Source organism: Dinoponera quadriceps, unplaced genomic scaffold (genome assembly GCF_001313825.1).
Source record: "Dinoponera quadriceps isolate SergipeBrazil2010 unplaced genomic scaffold, ASM131382v1 scaffold498, whole genome shotgun sequence".
In the NCBI taxonomy this organism is placed as follows: domain Eukaryota; kingdom Metazoa; phylum Arthropoda; class Insecta; order Hymenoptera; family Formicidae; genus Dinoponera; species Dinoponera quadriceps.
Genome location: NW_014554593.1, coordinates 5,795 through 26,566, shown reverse-complemented (window position 1 = coordinate 26,566; position 20,772 = coordinate 5,795). Strand labels below are relative to the sequence as shown.

The 20,772-nt window shown below is 35.6% G+C and overlaps 1 protein-coding gene and 1 long non-coding RNA gene across 5 annotated transcripts; one reads left to right on the top strand and one right to left on the bottom strand.

Moving 5' to 3' along the window:
- Positions 1-887: 887 nt before the first annotated feature.
- LOC106752255 lies at positions 888-1,738 on the bottom strand. Its single transcript, XR_001375136.1, has 2 exons — positions 1,106-1,738; positions 888-1,029 (listed from the first exon to the last, which is right to left on the bottom strand). It is a non-coding gene; the product is annotated as an uncharacterized LOC106752255 (long non-coding RNA).
- Positions 1,739-5,929: 4,191 nt separating this feature from the next.
- On the top strand, positions 5,930-16,954 carry LOC106752256. 4 transcript variants are annotated; one of them, XM_014633826.1, is made up of 9 exons: positions 5,930-5,956; positions 6,260-6,361; positions 6,434-6,678; positions 6,746-6,972; positions 13,215-13,484; positions 13,588-13,773; positions 13,831-14,072; positions 16,160-16,474; positions 16,557-16,954. In XM_014633826.1, the coding sequence occupies exons 2-9, from the start codon at positions 6,279-6,281 to the stop codon at positions 16,675-16,677; spliced, it is 1,689 nt and encodes a 562-aa protein (XP_014489312.1). In that variant the 5' UTR covers positions 5,930-5,956; positions 6,260-6,278; the 3' UTR covers positions 16,678-16,954. The 4 variants fall into 4 exon arrangements, with proteins under 4 accessions (XP_014489312.1, XP_014489310.1, XP_014489311.1 ...); XM_014633824.1 differs by lacking the exon at positions 5,930-5,956 and adding an exon at positions 5,968-6,126; XM_014633825.1 differs by lacking the exon at positions 5,930-5,956 and adding an exon at positions 5,968-6,126 and having other exon boundaries at positions 6,224-6,361.
- The last annotated feature ends 3,818 nt before the right edge of the window (positions 16,955-20,772 follow it).

Below are 20,772 nucleotides of genomic sequence, written 5' to 3'. Positions count from 1 at the left end.
GTTCACATAATTCATTCACATTATATTTTTTTAAAAACCTTGAAATTAATAGGTGGGCAAATACTTATAGACAGTAGTGTATAAAGAAGCTCGATATTTGGGTGCCACATAATTTGATGTTAAATAATTTAATGGGCCGAATTCCTATTTGCAAATCGATGCTGAAACGAAACGAAATTGAGCCATTTCCGGAAAGATTGATAGCGGGCAATGAAAAGTGAATAACATGCGACAATAATGTTCCAAAAATATCGTGGTTGAAGCAAGGTGAGGCACTACAAAAGATCGCAAAGCCCGGATTGGCATCAAAAAAGGTAATACTGTATGTCTGATGGGATTGGAAGGGAATCCTTCACTATAATCTGTTGACGCCAGAGAAAACGATTGATTCTGATCTATACTCTCAACAACTAATGCGATTAAAGCGATCGATTGAAGAAAAGCGACCAGAATTGAAAGCGCGTTGTCTTCCATAATGACAACATCAGATCACACACATCTTTCACGATTCGGCAAAAATTGAGAAAGCTTAGCTGGAAAGTATTGATGCATTCATCGTGTAGTCCTGGCTTTTCAGCGTCAGACTACCATTTATTTCAGTCTTTGCAGAACTCCCTTAATAGAGTAAACTTGACTTCAAAAGAGGTCTGCGAAAATCACTTGTCTCGGTTTTTGCCAAGAAATGTCAGAAGTTCTACACCGATGGAATAATAGTTTTACCCGAGAAATAGCAAAAAATCATCGATCAAAACGGCACATACTTGGTTTAATAAATGGGTTGTAAACAATTTAAAAAATACGTTTCGATTATTTTCTAATTTGTGAAAGGATTTTTTTTCCTAACCCAATATTAAAGAGGAGATATAATAAAAATTTTGCATAGAATATCTTGAGAAAATAGACAACTATTTATTGATTTGCATCCATCGCAATGATATACATTGGGGGTATTTCAGTTAATGCAATTCTTGTGCGCCTAAAGTCCAAAAAATATACTGTGAAACCACATTTCATCATCTCTCCCAAATTCTTAAAAAAAAAGAACATATCTCTTAATTCCGGTCAGTCCAACAACAACTGACAAGACCTATATTATCTAAATTACCTGTTTTCACAAATAGATTAACACGTTAGCTGCCGGTCACGTGAGGATGTGTTGATAGTTAGTACCCCGCCGAACGAGTGACTGGCTACTGATATATCATCTCACAACCCGCGCTAGCGCGTGATTGGCTCTGTATCATTGACGCCATACCACGCACTGGCGCGGGATCGGCAGCAAAAGTGTTAAATTCATCTTCAGATGTTTCGTAGTCAATAAAATGAACCATAGAGCACCTGAAGATGAACTTAAGACGGTCTTACATATGAGATACGAGTATGAATATCGGCCTTAATGTTATTTTAACTGTTTCATGGATAGAATTATATATTTAATAGATCATGGATAATTTTCTTGGTAGGAAGCCATAAATAGCGCCTCCATCAACTGCACCATCAACTGGTGTCGAAAGTTTCAGCAGCAACTCCAATGATTCCTCCAACAACAGCTCCTTTAAAGTGTTGAATGATAAAGGCAAATTCTCACGTAATTCATCATACTCATACTTGATCAAAGTACGTCTTGTGTTCACAACACTAAACTCTGATGGAAAATTTGAACAGAGTCCTAGAATAGTGAGTACAAGTCTTTAAACGGTATTTTTTACGAAGTGTATGTATTTTCAGGTAAACGTAAAACCAATGGCATTGCAAAAGCAATTATAGAGAGTCACGAGATAGCAGAGGCGGAAAGAGAGAGGAGACATAAAGAAAGGATGGAATAAAAAATGCAATTATTAAATAAACTAGATATTAGAAAAGATATGGTTAAGAAAGGATGGAATGAAAAGTACAAATATTAAATAAACTGGATAAGATTAGAAAAGATATGGAAGTGAAAAAATATAGAGTTTTTTTTATTGTTCATCTTTTACTATATATGTATACTTTCATAAAGAAATACATTACAAAACACTTATGATACAACATACTGAGTTTTTATGAACATAATATTAGCTATGTAGAATAGTATTAGTTATATTGTATTAGTATATTACACTTTTCTCAGGGGTAGTTTTTCATACATTTGATCTCTGATAAAAGAGAATGAGGGGGGAGAGGGAGAGCCTTATTTAAATTCTTTAATAAATATATCTTAAATGCAGTATTTCTCCATTTCCACAGAGATGGTCAATATTTTCTGTAAAATAATTATTGTTAAATAATACTTTAAATAAGCTTTAAACTCTTCATCTGTTAATGCTGATACTATGTGCTCTACGTAATTTTGAACAATAAATATTTCTCTTCGTTTCTTTGTGGACAATATTTCTAATTCTTCATCATCGCTTTCTAATGCTGATGAAGAATCCAATTCACGTACTATTAATGCTACCGTACTTAGTAATAAATTTCTTATATTTTACTTCATGTTACTTTATTGTTGGTTAAGGGTGCATTCGAAGAACACATTATTACGCTACCAATGCTAACGCTACTGTTGTTCACGGAGCTTGCATTTGATAGCGTTTTCTTAAAGCCAGCGGCACGTGATGCTTGTTTCGTGCTGGATTACATGCTAAATAGAAATACTGCGTTCTGATTGGTGCATTTCCAAAAATGGATGATACACCAATCAAAACGCAGTATTTCTATCTAATAAACAATTCAGCACGAAAACAAGCATCGTGTGTCGTTGGCTTTAACCTATATTGACACTATAGCATGTTAATAAAACAGAGAACGAGATACTACTTAGACGTGACCTTTGTCGTTAAGATAAAGTCATACATACAGGCAGAAACGAAAATATTACTTTGATACTTTTTTCCTTGGCACGAGGTCATCTGCCAGGAACAAAAGGTCTGTTCGTTTCCGCTCTACCGCTGAACTAGTGCAATAAGTTGAAGCAAGACAAGTATATGTTTTCTCATTACAACTTATTGCACTAGTTCAGCGGTGCAGCGAAAACGAACAGACCTAAAGGCAGTGCTCATTCTAGTATGTTCCTTAGTTCAATGACTGGAGTGCTGTCCAAGTTAGGTAGAGTCAACAAATCGAAAACGCCATGCAGTCAGTATCAGACTATGGATTGAAGATTGAGATTGAAATTTGATCAATCAGTGCAAAGTTCATTCAATTTCATTAAATTTGAGTTCAGTCAACTTTGCACTGATTGGTCTAATTTAATTAAATCTCTATCCTCAATCTGTAGTCTGTTACGGGTTTAAACGTAATCTGGTCTAGTAATTTAATAGAAATTTATTAGAAAACGCCATTCTAAAAATTGGCATTCACATGATGCGTATTTCATTAAATTCGCGTAAAGAGTAGCCAATAACAGATCAGGCCTTCTGTTGTTCAATAGAGCAGAAACACTAAATGGGTTCTCGATTGGCTGTTATTATTTATATTTGGTTAAATACGTACCATGGGGATTGCATACTTGTACGTAAGAATGTGTGAAAGCGCAATGTGTGTAGCCGTAATCAACAAAGTTTATATTAAAACTGAAGAATCATCCGCAATATCCATATTTGTGTTATATTAAAAAAATAAAATATGTAAGTTAAAATATATAAACCGTAGCAAACTATTAAAACTAGCCAAGAAATACAAATGATAGATAATGCTATAATTATCTGGCATAATCTTGAAATTACTTTGTTATACTGTGCAAGTGATGTGTGGAATTACATTCAAGTATTGAATGGGTTATTTTTAGAAATTTTATATAATATTTCTTTAAAAAATTTGTAATCTGAATTTTTTGTTTTTTTCAAAAAACCGAAAAATTGTCACCGTCTGCAAATGCACACATGTCACTAATGCACATGCATTACCAGTTTACGCGACTATTGGATTTGGCGTATGGGCAATAGCTTAAAATGTGTCAAATAACTAGACGGATTTTTGTGTGATAATTGAGACGATTTGATTAGCTGACGCAAGTTACGCTTAAACAAATTACTCCAAATGGGAAGCCATCCTGATACTGTCGTGAGTGTTTCATTACTTAGATATGTTCAAATTATTTTATAATACAAGTAATGAAAACTTGATGATCAGGTTAATGATAATGACTTAACTTCTGCCGAGGGATAAGAAGAACGTACATCAACAAATGAAAAACAGAAACACAGTTTACTTCCAAAAATATAAGATTATGCATATATTAGTAGTTTATCATTATATACTATGCATTTAAGAATCCTTCTAAGTTAGATATTATCTTTATCTTTGAGTAATTTAATGAATTTATATAAATTGCAAATTCTGAGTAAAATTCATCAAACACTCGCACCCATCTCCTCAGCATGTGTGTTAAGACCGTATCAGACTATGGATAGGGGATTTAGATTAAATTAAATTTGGCCAATCGATATAAAGTTAACTGAACTCACATTTAGTGAAATTTAGTGAACTTTGCACTGATTGGTCAACTTTAAATTCATTCTGGTTCTTCAATCCATAGTCTGATAAGGGCTTTAAGAGCTTTAAGAGAGTACAATTTCATGGTGGCGTCGAGCGTCGGAGCCAATCAGCAGACAAGATTCAAACATCGACCCAATCAGCAGATATTCTATTATATATTTACATACGTATAATAACTAGGCCAGGCGGTCTCAACGTCTCCCATTATTTGAAACCGTCAAAAAGTAAAAAAAGATAGTTGTTGTATAGGTACCATTCCGTTTTCTCTATAAAAGCGTAGTAAAGAAACCTTTATAGTGGAGTTGGTTTCCGACTCCACACATTATCAGACGATGACAGAATGGTACCTTGTTACGTCCACGATAGATAACTATATAGGGAAATTTGAAAGTAGTAAAATCAGTGACTTGAGTGGACGGTCAACAGAGTGATGACTCCGCTTTTAAGTCACTCTGCTTTTCACCGAGTTTACCCTGCATCTCCGGAGTCTGGCGAAACGACCGATGAATCTGGTGAGAAATCAGAGCCGCTCGTTCTCCTGGCTCGGTCTCGGATGTTCCGGCGCTGCGCGGGATGATGCGGCCCGCGATTCCAATTTCGATTTCGCAACGTTCGAGAAATAAGGGGTAGACAAAAATAATTGCTACACAGTCGGATTTTACGACTAATATATTCCAAAGTATATAAGTACACAAATACCAAAAGCTAATTACGAGAAAAGAATCGCCTTCTCAACGAATACGCGCGTTTTTATACGTTGCTTTGTCGCTGAGAGTCGTTTTCTGGTTGGCTAATGGAGTCGTGGAGATGGAAGAAATTCATTCTATCAGTATGATGTCACCGCGTCGATATCGCCGCGTCGGTCCTGAGTGGTGTTTGGATTCAGGTTTCTTGCTCCTGTTAATGTTAGCAACGGGATGCCTTATCGTATTGAGAGGNACGAAATTTTAGTCTGCTTTCTCCCCTCCTGACGTCGCGTGGTCGCTTGGAGACTCATTGTAACAACCAATCACAACACTCGACTAGAAAGAGACAGATAGGACACTCGGCATCCATCTCTCTTTTCATCTCTATCACTTCCACTTACAGGTAGCATATATCCCTTGTTCCCTCTAGTCTTATATCTCTATGGTTACATACCTTTACTGTAACTATCTCTCTCTAGCATTTAACGACGTTTCGGCTGAATGCACTGTCTAGTTATGATATATCTATGCGCTCGATTCTGCTATGAAATTTTACCTTAACGCCCGTATCAGACTATGGATTAAACATTGAGATTGAATAGAAATTTGACCAATCAATACAAAGTTCACTAAATTACATTAAACTTGAGTTCGGTTTATTTTGTACTGATTGGTCAAATTCAATATAAATCTCAATCCTCAATTCGTAGCCTGATACGGGCTTCAGGAAACTAATTATAAAGCTAGGTACATCAGTACGCGGTGAACCCTGCAGGCGTCTATTGGAACAGTTGGTAAGGTGATTTGAGCGTTGCGTGTTTATAACGGAATACAGTCTAAAATATACGTTTAATATTGCGATAAAAGGAATTTAATATCCATAAAATATTATGAGCAAATAATTACCTTGTAACCGTTACTTGATGTTATTGAATACAATAGTAAAGTGCAGAAGTGTATATATGTAATATATATTTATACATAAAAATATTTATAAAATATACAAAAATATATAAAATATACATTTACAAAATATTTATAAAATTATAATTTCGTTATAGATTGTGATTTTTTAACTTAGATTTACAACTTTGTAGTATAAGGGACAAATTAGGTATGGATGAGGTTATAGATAGTTTTGCATGGACCCGCCAACTTTATTGTCCACTAGCAATATACAACAATTCAGTACAAAAAAGGTTTAATATTTTTATCTGTTTATACGAGCACTCTTGTTATTATTGTTATATTCAATCTCTTATTTCTAACAGATTATGCAAAGGAGTACTGGAGCTCCTATGGGAAGATATTTCTCCTTCCATACTTCCTATGGCTGAAATACAAAAAATAAGGAAGAACATTTTACTGTACAAGCTACGGCATAGATTGGATGATTTCACAATTGCAACCGTAAAGGATTTAAAACGATTGAGGTCTAATAGTGACACATTACAAAATCAAATAGCACTGATTAAAGAAAACTGTGAAGATCTAGATTATAATATCAGAGAGAAAAGTAAGATAAAACTTCATTTCAAGGATCTTTTGATACAATTTTTTGTTAAGATAAATTAAATTTTTAGTACAGCTGTTAAAGAACATAAGAACCAAATGTTCTACAATCAGTATTAGAAAAAATTTTATAAAACTAAAACATAATGAAACAAGTCAACAATTAAAAGACTGTGGTGTTATGAGTAGAGTGTGTCAATGTTTAATATTAAACACAGCTAAGGACATAGATGAGAATAAATTGAGAGAGAACCTAAATATAATAGCAAATTTACGTTCAACAGCAGACAGGAAGCAAGTAGGTATTTTATTCTAAGGTTAAATAAAAATTAATAAAAATATTCTTTAGAGTATTTACAACAAAAAATATCAAGGAAAGAGCTAATAAAAACCAATACATAGTTGTTTTAGTGCGATACAAAAAGTAATTTTTGAGTAATATTAAATGATAAAATATTATATATTTGACCTTTCAAAACATTTCCATCCTTATTTGTATCATCCTTAGTAACGATATAGCATGCAGTTCATGTCAAAAGAATAAAAAACATAAACATTTGCTAGTTGTCAAACTAAAGAAAGAAGATATTTATTTGGGAGCTTGTGATTAGTCGAATATAGTGTACTAGAGATAACAATATTAAACACGTTAAAATATTGCGAAATGGAATACCGCTTAGAGTGAACGAACCAAATGGCTACGTTCAGCAGAATGTTTATTTTGCAACTGTTGTAAGTTTTCTAAGTTGATATTTAATTATTCACTTAGATCTTAGAGAAGCAATCCAATTTCAGCACAGAAAACTTCCAACAATTGTAAAAGAAATGTTCTGCTGAACACAACTATTATTAGATGAAAAAATGTCATGCTTTTCCTGATCCTGCTGCTGCAACATTGTAATCCACCTCTGTAAGCGCTACTCACTATCTGATAGACAGACTGCCATGAGTATCCAAAAAAAACATGTTTTTTTATTTGATAGACATTTAGTTCATTCACTTTTAATAGTATTCCATTTTAACGCGCTTAAGGCTTCTGGATAGTCGTTGCAACTGTCCTCCTTGTTTAATGACATCAGAAGCGAGAAAACGCATGTGAAGAATTTTTACGTTATACGTTCAAATAAAAAGATATATTCACAAAACGATATTTGTGATCAATTCAGTATTTTTTTTTTATAACATCCAAAGTTTATTATAAGCTGTTTCTTAATGCAACATTTAGTAATATTTTGAACAATTAATTATTGTCTAGAAAGGCATGTGTCCAATGACATGTACCCAATATGTGCCAAATCAATCAAACGATTAGATCCTGTGGTTGTCTTTTTTTTAGTCTGTGTGCTATATTAGCCTCTCTCATGAGGTTTGCAGTATGTTGGGATGTTCCTCCAGATGACTATTATATTTATGACTTAGTCTTCTTACTTTGTCTTTAACCATTGGTATGTTGAGGTCATAGTATAGAATTTTGTTTGTAACGTACCAAGGTGCGTCGGTGACTATATACGGAGGTATTTGGATTGGAATCGCTGTATTATTTCTACATTAGAATTTGAGGCCGTTTCCCATGGTTGGACGCCATAAGTCCGAATGGGTTTAAGGATGGTTTTATACAATGAAAGCTTGTTATCGATTATTAGTTGCGATTTTCCACCTAGAGCCTTCAGCCAGTATAGTTTGCTGAACTGATGCCTGAGCTATTTACGCTTGTTGAATATGTGCTTTCTCTAGTTTAATCTCCGAACGAGACATAGACCAATGTATTTGACCTCCTGAGCCTGAGGGATCTTCAAGCCATTCAGAGTTACTGGTGGGCATATTTTTTGACGAATATTGAACGTTACATGTGTTGACTTGGTCTCATTAACCTTGATACGCCATTTTTTCAGCCATTTTTGAATGTGAGTGAGGCTTTCTTATAAGCGTGATGACGCTATGTCGGATCGCTATGAGACGCTAGGATAGCTGTATCATCCACATAAGTTGCAGTTATGACTCCTGATATTACAGGGAGGTCTGCTGTATAAATTAGGTAAAACACTGGTCCAAGGACACTGCTTTGAGGGATTCCCTATTGAATCTCCTGTAATTGGGTGATAGCATCACCGTGTTTAACTATAAACTTCCTGTGTAATAAGTACGGTTTTGTAACATGTAAGTCGGTTGGTAGTTTATTTTTGGTTTTGTGTAAAAGGCCATTGTGTCACACCTTATCAAATGTTTGCAAAACATCGAGAAAGACCGCAGAGCGGTATCTACCTGCTTCTATATCGCAATTCATTCCTTTGAAAATTCTATGAATTTGCTCGGTGATTACATGCTTGCGACGGAAACCGAAATGGTGATCGGGAAGTAGTTTACGTTCCTCGATGATTGGGAGAAGCCTTAGATTCAGCAGCCTTTCAAATAATTTCGATAGAACAGTTAGCAGACTGATCGGTCTATATGATTCAACTGCTTCTGCTGCTTCTGCTGCTTCTTCAGGCTTTAAAATCATTGTAACTTGGGCCGCCTTCCATTGGGGAGGAAAGAATCCCAGTTTAAGGACAGCATTACATAGTTGAGTGATGTATTTAAATTCTTTGTCTGGTAGTTTTTTCAGTATGTGATTGGTTGAGATCATAACTTGGGACTTTCTTTGAATTTAGATCTTTAATTATACCTTTTACTTCTCTGATTGAGAAGGTTTTAGTAAGAGTATCCGAATTAGGTATTGTAGTGGATTTTGCTATTAACCTGTCTTCCTCTTCTTGATTGATTTCCTTCGGATTTGGCCTGGAGACTTCGAAGAGGTGTAAGGCAAAAGTTTCGGCTTTATCCTCATCGTTTCTGACCCAACTTTCATTTTGTTTTTTGATGGGTGTTGGTGGGTGTTGGATTTGTGGTCTTTTTAATTTTTTAGTGGCCTTCCAAAGCGAATAGTTTGTTGCAGCCGAAGGGCTTAGCTTGCTTAAGTATTCTTGTACTCCTCGGTTTCTTTTTCTGTTTAACAGACTTTTAAGTTCCTTTATTATACGATTAAGTTTAGTCTTTAACGTAGGACATTTGTTACTTTGCCATAGCTTTCTCAACTTCCTTTTTTCTGCCAACTTAACTTTGATTGCCCGCGAACACACTACATTGACATTTGCGTGATCTAATATCGGGGTAGATGACCATGCGACTTGCTGAACACAGTAGTTAAAATGTTCGACTGCATCAATAATGTCGACATCAGTCTTTAAAGGAATAGAAGTGTCGAGATTGGCTGTTAAAATCTCTTGAAAGTATGGCCAGTATGTAGGCTCCCCGGTAGACAAGGTACTGAAGTTCATAGTTTCTGTCGCTTTGTGACATTCACGACCTTTAGGTTGACTTAGCCTGGAGCCCCAGTATATATTTTTGGTGTTAAAGTCGCCGGCGACAATAAATCAATTGCCCAGAAATTCGAAGAATGTCATTGTTCATATTTGATTGCATGTTTAGGTGGAGAGTATATAACGGAGATAACAATATTGCCAGCCCAGTTCTCAATAACCATTTGTTCTCCCCCAGTTCTCAATAATCATTTGTGGCTTATATAAATTCTTCTTGATACTTGTCAGTTTCAAAATGTCTGATGTCATTCCTTATTAATACAGCCGTTCCACTGTGAACTTTGCCGTCCGGGTGCATGCGGGTAGACCTGCGGGTATATAACCGGGAACGCGAAAATAACTTTTAGTAATAAAATGGGTTTCTGAAACGAGTAATATGACTATTACTTGTGTGCATAAATGTTTTAATTTCTTGTAAATGTTTGAATTGCCCGTTGATATTCCAGGAAGCTATTTTAATTGCCTTGTCCGTTCTAATGGTTTACGGGCAGCAGTTATTAAGATGTTTAGCTAGCATTGAGCCTATTTTCGCTATGAGCTCATTTAGTATATATTTTAACTCTTGGATACCATTAGTTTGCGTATTATTAACCAGGTATTGAAAGGTGGTTTGGGAATCCCGAATTTCTTCTGGTTATTTAAGTTAGTCTGGCAAATTGCAACTTTTGTTACAGCCGCATAGGAGTTATTTGTTTGAACAAGTCTTGTTTGAATGGATATAGCTTGCGTCTCTAATTTAAGTTGTAAGTTCGATACTGATACTTTCTTTCGAAGAGCAAGATATCTGCTTTTTTGGAATTCTTTATAGATTGTGCATTCTCTATAATTAGCCGGGTGATTGCCGTCACAAAAAATCCATTTTACAAGGTCGGATCTTTGCGTGAGCAGTTGATGGTTAGATGGTCACTAGCGCATTTCACGCATCAAGCTGTTTGGAAGCAGAAGCTTTTGGTATGTCCATAATGCTGGTCTTTGGAACATTGTGGAATATCCCGTTTTGGATGTGGTGCTTCGAAATTGATTTTGCATTGGAAGAGCGTTTTGACTTCATATTATGTGCTTATTTGAGTTCGGTTTGAGTCCAACATAGAATATTGATAGCGGTTTTTTGGTGCCTTTATTTTTAATATTCTATATATTAGTTACCGTATGATCTAATTCTTCTAGTTCTTTCTTAATTTCATCTGTGTTGGTTGAGGAGTGCATGTTCTTAAATACAACTTTGAATCCCTTTTTCTGCTTCGATTTATATGTATGAGAATTATGCTAAACTAAAAAGATGTATGAAACTCCATGCCTCTACTTTTAAGCTCTTTGACAATATTGATATATGCGACGGAATTTTTTGGCTGAATTCTAACTTGCTCGCCGTTGATAATTTTAAGTTCATATTCGTTTTTGACGATTTTCTCTAGCAAGTGTGTGAGCGGTTGAATATTGGTGACTCTAGCTACAAAGATAGGAGAGGGATTATCTGTCTTTTCTGGTATGTCGTTATTAACCAGATTGTTTTGTTCTTCTTCATCTTCTTCAAGACTATTAAGGCTTTTGGATATTTGAACAAGTTTATTTAGCTAGTAGTTGTCGACCTTGGATTGTTTACGTGACGAGATTTGTTTTAGGCTGTTACCATTTCTTTTTTTGTTGTAAACCTTTTTCCATGATTCTTGATGACTAGACCTTAGAATACTAGAATTGTTTTGTATCAGAGTTTGTTTGCTAGTCTCAGCGTTTTTTGAGGTGAGCTTATTTGGTAATTCGCTCATTGAATGTGACCTGGATCTAATATTAGCAAAGCTTTGTTGTAACGTTTGTTGGGGCCTCGTCTTTTTGAGTCCACTCGTGGCTTGCAAGTTATATCTTTGTTGGTTATATAGGGGTGTATTAGAGTTGTAAGTTCCCACCTGCTCAGTTTTCCCGCAATTGTCAGAAGTGTGACTAAAAGAAGACGAGTCGAATTCTCCATGGAACTTTTGTTTGTTGATAAACTTATATTCGAGCCTATCTCTCACATTAATTTGTTCTTCTGCATCTATTATGCAATTTGGGTTCATAGGAGTTTTTTTTCTATTGCAATAACTGAAATCTGGTTTCCATTTGTGTCAATCTTTCCATCGCCTGTCTCCGTGCACTCCACAGGAACATTTCATTTTGAGTTTATGGTTTAAAGTCGTGAATTGAAATACCAATAGCAAGACTGCATTCCTAAACATGGCCCTCCGCCTGAGATATTTCAAGAACATTACTGGTGGTGGTATTATTAATTTTTAAAAACAATAGATGCNCCCCCCCCTCCCCACAAGAATTCACGGGGCCTGCCTCATCAGAAGGTGGATTTTCCAGGATAGAACGCGGGTTGCCACTCGGGGTGGTATTTCTAAATTTTGTTTTGTCCACTGCTCAAGAATGCTAGTTTTGATCCACCCCGGGTATTTTATTTCCCGGTACCCTTCAGCAAATTGACGAGCATTTCCCAATCTGCCACGTGGGGAGGAGGCCGATGGGGGACTAGCAACCTCTCACGGGCGATTCAGTATACTTGTAAAATTGTGCGTGCACTTTTCTTTTATTTGAACAAGCAATAAATAATCGTAAAATTGATATTGACAAAATCATGAGAAAAGAGGTTAAGATGAATGGTTTCATGTCAAATTGATTTTGCGATTGTTTATTGATTGTTCAAGTAAAAAAAAAGTACACGGACAATTTTATAAGTGTCTGAATCGATCACAAATGTCATTCTGTGAGTATATCTTTTTATATGAACATATAACGCAAAAATTCCTGATATGCGTTTTCTCCCCTCTGATGTCATCAAACAAGAACAGTTACAGCGAGGGACCAGGAGCCTTAATATAGTATCTCTAGTACATTATATTTCGGCTGATCGTAAACTCTCACGTAAACAAAACATTTTCCCTTAATTTGACGACGGCTAGTGAACGTTTATGTTTCTTATTCTCTTAATATGGATTGTATGCGTCACCATTGAAGATGATCAAAATGAAGTTTGAAGTGTTCAAAAGTTTAAATATGTGAGATATTTTATTATTTACATTACTGAAAATTCAAATATTTTTTATATTACGCTAAAACAGCTTGGATCTTTCTTTGATATACTTTTTTAAAGATTCAAATTGTATATTAAAATAACAGCAATCTTTTCTTTTTGTATTTATAGATCTGGAGAAATGTATCGAGCTCTCTTGCTGACATTGACACACATACATTGTGGACATATTTGTATCAAGCATTGTCACAGGACTTAGACATGTTAATGAAGTTGGAAATTAAAGATATCAGCAGTTTTCCTACAATAGGTGAAAATATAGACATCAGTATTGCAAAAGCGTGTGGCCAACAAATATGCATGATATTAAGACGTATGTTATCTAATACTAAGGCCAACAAGTACCAACAGCATATAATGGAATTCATAGGATTAGTAGAGGTAATATGTAGCTTCTTTAAAGACGGCAACCTGTCTAATAAGAAGAATATACTCGAAGAATGTAAGATATATAATTAGAATGAAACTTCCCATCTTGTTGTAGTCGTTGTCCCATGAAGATATAAGCCAATGGTTAACTCTGACATTGGAGATAAAGAAGCTAGAGACTGAGCAGGCGTGCCTGCAGAACGAGACGCAGAAACTGAAAAACGATATCCAAGACAATTCTTTGCTGAATTTCGAGATAGCTCGTTTGACGACCGATATAGAAACAATCGATGCGCAGATGGTACGTTCTCATTATATGTTTTGCACGCTTGCGATATCAACAAGTTTTTTTCGACAGGACGAGTACGTGAAAAATATCCAACAATCCATAACCATCTTGAACTCCACCGCCTCGCTTATGTTCGAAGCGAAAGAAAAGTTGCACTGTGAGCTGCAGAAAATAGCGGCGTTGCAGATCAAGGATTATAATCCGAGATGGCTAAGTAACGCACTGAATGTAGAGCTGGACGTGTTCTATTATAGTTTAGATCTTAACGCTTTGCAGAAAATAATGTTGAAAGGAGATGTGGGTCAATACAGGTTGGTAAAAGTTTTGTACAGAAAGAAATGAAATGGTTTAGACGCAATGAAATTACGAACGCAACAAACTATCATAACTGAGAGTCACTGTCGGCAAGTTTGTGTAATAATTGATTATGACGGGAATTGAACAATATGGAGTGTGAAGATAAATTGAATCAACAAAATGTAACAAGTGTTATGGCTCTTGATCCCTCGCTGTAACTGTCCTTGTTTGATAACGTCAGAAGCGAAAAATTGCATACCAAGAATTCTTGTGTTATATATTCAAATAAAAAGTTATGCTCATAAAATGATACTTGTGATCAATTCAGCACACTTGTAATATTGTCCGAATATTTTTCTTTCCCTCGAACAATCAATAAATAATTGGAAAATTAACTCAATATGGAATTTTTCTTCTTAACTTTTTTCTTGTCATTTTGCCAATATTAATTCTATTGTTATTATTTATTAAATGTTCGAGAAGAAAAGTTCGGACAATTTTACAAGTGTGCTGAATCGATCACAAAATGTCACTTTATAAATATATCTTTCTATTTGAACATATAACACAAGAATTTTTGGCATGTGTCTTTTCTCTTCTGATGTCATCAAATAAAAGTTTTTGTAGCAAGGAACTAAGAGCCTTAATATATTCAAGAGTATCCTGAGTTTCATCGTTACAATATTGGTACTCGAAGAATTGACTTATATAGGGTGTACGAAAAGTGCCAGGACCCTGTAGTAGTTTGGAATATATGCATTTTAGTAACAAATATTTCAAAAAGTTTCAAAGTTATAAGATTTAAAAAGGCACTTTTAACATGTTCAGTGCCAATTACGAGTATATATTACGCGTAATTGGTATATGAGCCTCACAAGTCAACCACAAATATATTTGTATGTCGATTACCGACCTCTTATGTCAAGGACGAGTTAATCTATAGTATAAGCACGTTAATTTTGACCCTTGGCTTTTGAATAAAGCAGAAAGCACGTATAGCGGCTTGATAGAAGGAAATATGCCCAAGGAGCGTGGCAGCGAACGTGTTAATGGCAGTATCCTAACTTGAATATGTTGTTAAAGTTGCCAAAGTTAGATCAACGCAAATTTTTTAAATAGAATTATAGGTTTTTTGTAACAAATAGATTTTTCCAAATATTTTGTATATAGAAATATAAAGTGAGGTTATCGAAAAATTAAATAATACTTTTCAAACATTTTTCACTTTATCTTAATATTTTCAACGTATAATATGAAGTACCTTGTAAAATACTTTCTATTCAATAACCTTACTGCTATACTTACCACACTTACTTTAATACTGGCTATATTAACTTGTTATAAAACTTTAAAAAAATTTCTTGTATTTTGCAAACATATTAATGCCCCAATGTACAATGATTAATATTATTAAGGAAATACTATATTTGAAAACTTTACCGACAGGATACTAATTTTTTTCTGCAAAGTTTACTTCTTCTTAATTGCACTTTATAAATGTTTTTATACACTGAAAGCACGCACGAAAATGAATTGAAGTATTGTCCAATATGTGATGAAAACGATGTTTGTGGTGAAAACGAAAAAATGGATATTTTTAGCTGTCAGTTAGCGTAAATATTTATCTAATATAGAAATCCTGTAGTTCGTACATATCAAATGTGTCAGTGTTCCAATTGAAAAAATTTCATTGAACATTTTTATATTTTTTCAATTAAATATATATGCCTAAAAAGATATAGAAAGTTTACGGAAACATTTTTATATGTTTTACTTAAATTTTCCGTTAGATAAGGTAGTATAGAGTAACGCACATTCATCGCATTCAGTGCACATTTTCGCGCACTTGTAAGATTTTCTGGAAGTTATTAACACGCTGTTACGTTATCTTGATGAAATTCATTTTTACTTGTGCTGTTATTTCGACTCGTCATAATCGATTACCATGCAAGCTCATCGATAGTGACTTTCAATCGTGATAGATTACTGTGCTCTCAACTTCAACGCGTTCAAATCGTTTCGTTTTTCATTGTACGTTAGATCGTGCAATTAATTTATTTTCGCAATTTCTGATATGTGGCGTATGAATTTTCTCTCACAGACACGCAATCCGCGGTTTCAACAGAGCCTCCGTGATGGCGATCAATCCGCAGTGTTCGAAAATTAAGTCTTATTTTCCGATGATACACACGCCGATATACACTCTCATAGATTGTTATAAAGACTCGGCCGCTAATGCAATTTATATAAAATCGCAGTGTTCTATACCGACGGAGGACATCAAATGCACGATGAAATCGATGCCATCGCGAGAAAAGTACAATGACATCAGCCTGAATTTATTGTGCCTTTCCAGGATAGTTTACAATCAAGTACGAAAGGAGATCGGGAGTTTTAATGCAACTTTAGACTCCTGGTAAGACGCATTATTTAAAAAATATCGTGATAGTTTCCAGAGTTGATATAGCAAGCTGATATTCAATCATATGAACACTTAGGACAAACCAAAACGTACAAGAAGTGATGGAGCTCATCAAAACCACCGTAGACGACGTGCCTTTCAAAGACTGGATGCAGCGTTACAGTTTATTGTTGTACATGATACAAAAGGCCAATTAATTGAAACTGTTCCACCACACTTCATTAACACGCTGTTACGTTATCTTGATGAAATTCATTTTTACTTGTGCTGTTTGTTTGTAAAATATCAGAGCCAGCGATTTTCACATGGGTATATATATGCGTGCACACACATGTGAATGTTTTCTTTCTTTCTCATTTTCGTTTTTTTCGGAAATTATGATATAAAATGCTGCAGTATATGTTTTTATCTACGATTATTATAATTGTTATATATTAAATGTATGTTTCCGCAAATAAGTAAATATTAAGCTAGCACGCAGCGCATTTTTTACGCTTCCTTTATTCTTACATTATATATTGAGATAAAAAGATATATTCATAAAATGATACAGCAATTCATTCAACAAATCCAGCACATTCATAGCAAATTTGTAAAATACTCCAAATACTTTTGCTATAACAATTAATAATTAGCCGATTAGCATGACATGACAAACAACGGGATATCCTATGGATATCCATTTTGTGTTCATTTCTGGTCGGAATGTCCATTGACCCTATGTCTATAGGATATATGGCTTCTGTCCATAGAACGTAGCAACGTTTGCCGCGCGGCGAAAGTTTGCAATGCAGCCAATCAACACGCCATTTTTCTGTAAGAATTAGAAGTTTATTTATATTTACATTTATGATATAGGCTACCGCGCGAACTTCTGCCGCGCGGCAAGCATTGTGACGTCTTATGGACAGAAGCTAATACATTTGTGAACACTCTAGGGATATTTCTAAATATATAAATTTGTACGTCCATATCCTTTGGTCTGTTCTTTTTAACTTCACTGTTGAACTGGTGCAACTAAAAAGAACGGACCACTTATTCATATTCGCTCCTTTTATACGCCACGGTATAAGTGTAACCGGAGGTTCAGCCGCATAAGGGAGCGCGGCTAACCGGAAGAAAAGTAAAGACCTCCGGTAGATGGCATCGCAGACCCAGGCTGATACAAAAGCGAGGCGCGACTGCGATTGGCCGGGGCTGACAGCGAATCAGGAAGCGTCGCGAAAGGTAGATAACGTTTGAAATAGAAAAAGAAGCAAGGCAGGCAGTTGCGAGCGGACGCTAGAGAAAAGAAGACGTTGAGAAAGAAAGGAAGGAACTGCGTAGAGGACAAAAACGACGGGATCTCCAGGGGACGGCGAACGAGGAACTATCGCTTGGAAGGAAGGCCCGGTGCCAGTCCACGAACAAAGACCTGGGAGACGCGGAGAAATGACCGGTCGCTTTTGCGACGGTAAGTGGACTAGAGATCCGCCACTGTTCCCCCCATAACGTTACCGTTTCCGATTGAAACCCCTCGTCGGGGAATCAAGACGTGGGTCGCGTAAATAGACGCGGATCGCGAAATAAGACGGCGGGATTCGGTAATTTCGTTCGGAAGCAAACCCCGTTGCCGGCGGGACCACAGGGTGATTCGTTACGTTGAATAACGCATATTGCGTCACTCCACTGTGCGCGCCCGATCGTGTCCCAACTTTAGAGCATATACTACTGGAGGAAGCGTGCCTTATGCTGTCCGTGTTATAATAGTGTGGTCAGGGTGCGAGAGAGAAAGGTAGATTAGAGGTGACAGCTATCTCTCTCTTACTGAACGCTCATTGGTCGATTCCAACTCCCCACTTTTGAGAGATTGTAACGTATAAATGTATACGAAATAACATTATAAAACATCTATAAATAAATAATACATCCCTAATTATGAATTAAAAAGTAATTATAGTATCAAAACATTAAATTAAGACAGAACAAATAATTAAACGTAAATACAAAACCTAAGCCTCCACGAAAGGGACTAAGTTAAATACAAGTTTTAACGCCCATCTTTCTACAAACGAAGTGGCCGAGGGTACGCGCAACTGTCGGGGCATGACGAAGTTCAGGGTTCGAATCTCTGTTTTGTATTTATATAGATTTTATTTTGCCATATCACAACTTTCCGAAAAAATAGTTGGTATAGAGCCTTTTTTTAACATACGTCTCATACACATACCAGAGTATTGATAGCATTTTACTGAAAAATGCAAACTACAAACATATGAACTTTTCTTTAAAGTCCAATCTTCAAAGTTATCTTTTATTGCATCGCACCATTTATTGTTAATAACTTCATCTGATGGAAATCTAAAGAAAAATAATTATAAAAATTATTGATACCAAAACTGAAAACGAAAACGTTCACTTAACCTACACAACTTCATTTTTAATAGGCTTACTTATGAAAACATAAATCCAAACAGTCAGGATTGTCTTGTCTCATACGACAATATGGGATGCAACAAATTTTTGACATTGTAATAATTTAAACCAAACAGCACTATTTACACATACTTAAATGTTCAAATATAATAAACGCGTCAAAATGATACAGACTAGCAGACGAACTGACGAGTTAGGCGGCAATTGAACTTTCGTATAGGCCTTTCTCCTTCTAAGCAAACAACCAATGAGCGTTCAGTAAGAGAGAGATAGCTGTCACCTCTAATTTACCTTTCTCTCTCGCACCCTGACCATAGTTTTATCGAGACGTGCTACCTCCAATAGTATATGCTCTAAGGTCCCAACGTGTTCGCGATAAGGGCCGTGCATCGTAATAGGGTTTCTACGAGGAAAACGAACGTCATCACACCGCGTTATCCTCGGTGTGGGCGTAATTGTTCAAAAAATATATCTTCGCTTAGTTGGAGCCAAAAAATTAGATTATTAACATAACGACCTTTTTGTGTTCTTTTTTATTCATTCTAGATTATCCGTATTCTTTGATTCTGATCATATATGTAGGTAGTACCGTTAAGTTTTATCTATACAATTAACCATCGTTTTTTTTTATTGTATCACCAGTTTCGTTTTGTTTTTCCCCGACACGGGACAGAATTTATTATTTGTACTTTTGACTATATTAGAATTTTTTTAAGAATTCAATTTCTTTTTGTAATAAATCGAGAGTTTGGTTTAACGGACGTGGTGAAGACTCATCTTTTTGAAGCTTCTCTACCTTCTACTTCGTGTCTCCAAAGCGAGCGTCCGGTGACACGAACATTTCTTCGGGAACTACAAATCTATAGGGGAGGGATTCCCCTTGAGTATCTATTAACATCAAAGGCATATCTGGAGAGACTTGGCTGGTTCAGCTCTCTAAGCCTCGAGTTTGGGCGTGTCTCTAGAAACGCCCTGGCGACCGTGAATGGGCAGCAAGATTCCTGAAGAAATGAACTTCTAGACGTTCGGTGTGCGCGGGTTACAATTTGAATGACGATAGATGCTGGCTAAAATAAATCTCTGTGTCCAGACAGCACGAAATCTCCAAACGACGTCTTTAGAATGTTCTGTGGAGATCTGTGCCGTTTAAATAATATTGTATGAATTAATTGACATGATAATTAATAGTTCGTAAATGTAAATATACATAATGGAAGTGTAAAATGATTTTCAGGCAAAAGAATTAAATAATGACTTTAAAATAAAATCAGAACGTCAAAATATCTAGGAAAACAATCAACTAATAATTTTACTTTTGCAATCAATTTCTTGTCATTTAAATGTCTTCATGATTTTCTATTCTATTAGCAATAATTATTCCCTAGATAGAACAGAAAATCACGTTAACATGGAAAAACATGAAATTATTATATAAGAAAATATGTGGAACCAAAATATGTTTGCATCATATAAATTATATGTATGTAAAATATATTTATTGTGACAGCTGCTGGCAGACATGTTCTTGACTTGCAGTTTAGTCATACGCGAGAGACAATCGTTTGCACCATTTTTCACGGAGTGAAATTATTGTTCTTACTTATACTGTGCCAATGCTATATGCATATGTAATTCCACTTTCGATCTCTTTCCGTTTGCTCCTGCTTGTGTAAGAAATTTAAGGAATTGCGCTCCTAATCCGGATATTCAGTTCGGTTTTTCAGTGGCAAGTATCAGCACCTAGCAGGTGCTAACATAGGTATATTAGCGAGCGTCTCAACCGAGAGATACTGGATTAGAAAGAAACTCTGAGAAACTCTAAAAGAGAATCGAGGAGAAATGAGTCGCCTGCAAGCGAAGCAAGAGTTAAGTCGAGT

Coding starts and splice junctions, on each gene's coding strand:
- LOC106752256 (XM_014633824.1), top strand. CDS start 6,086: ATGTTATTGAATACAATAGTAAAGTGCAGAAGTGTATATAT. Junction 6,362..6,433: donor AACAATTCAGTACAAAAAAG/GTTTAATATTTT, acceptor TATTTCTAACAG/ATTATGCAAAGGAGTACTGG. Junction 6,679..6,745: donor TTATAATATCAGAGAGAAAA/GTAAGATAAAAC, acceptor TTAAATTTTTAG/TACAGCTGTTAAAGAACATA.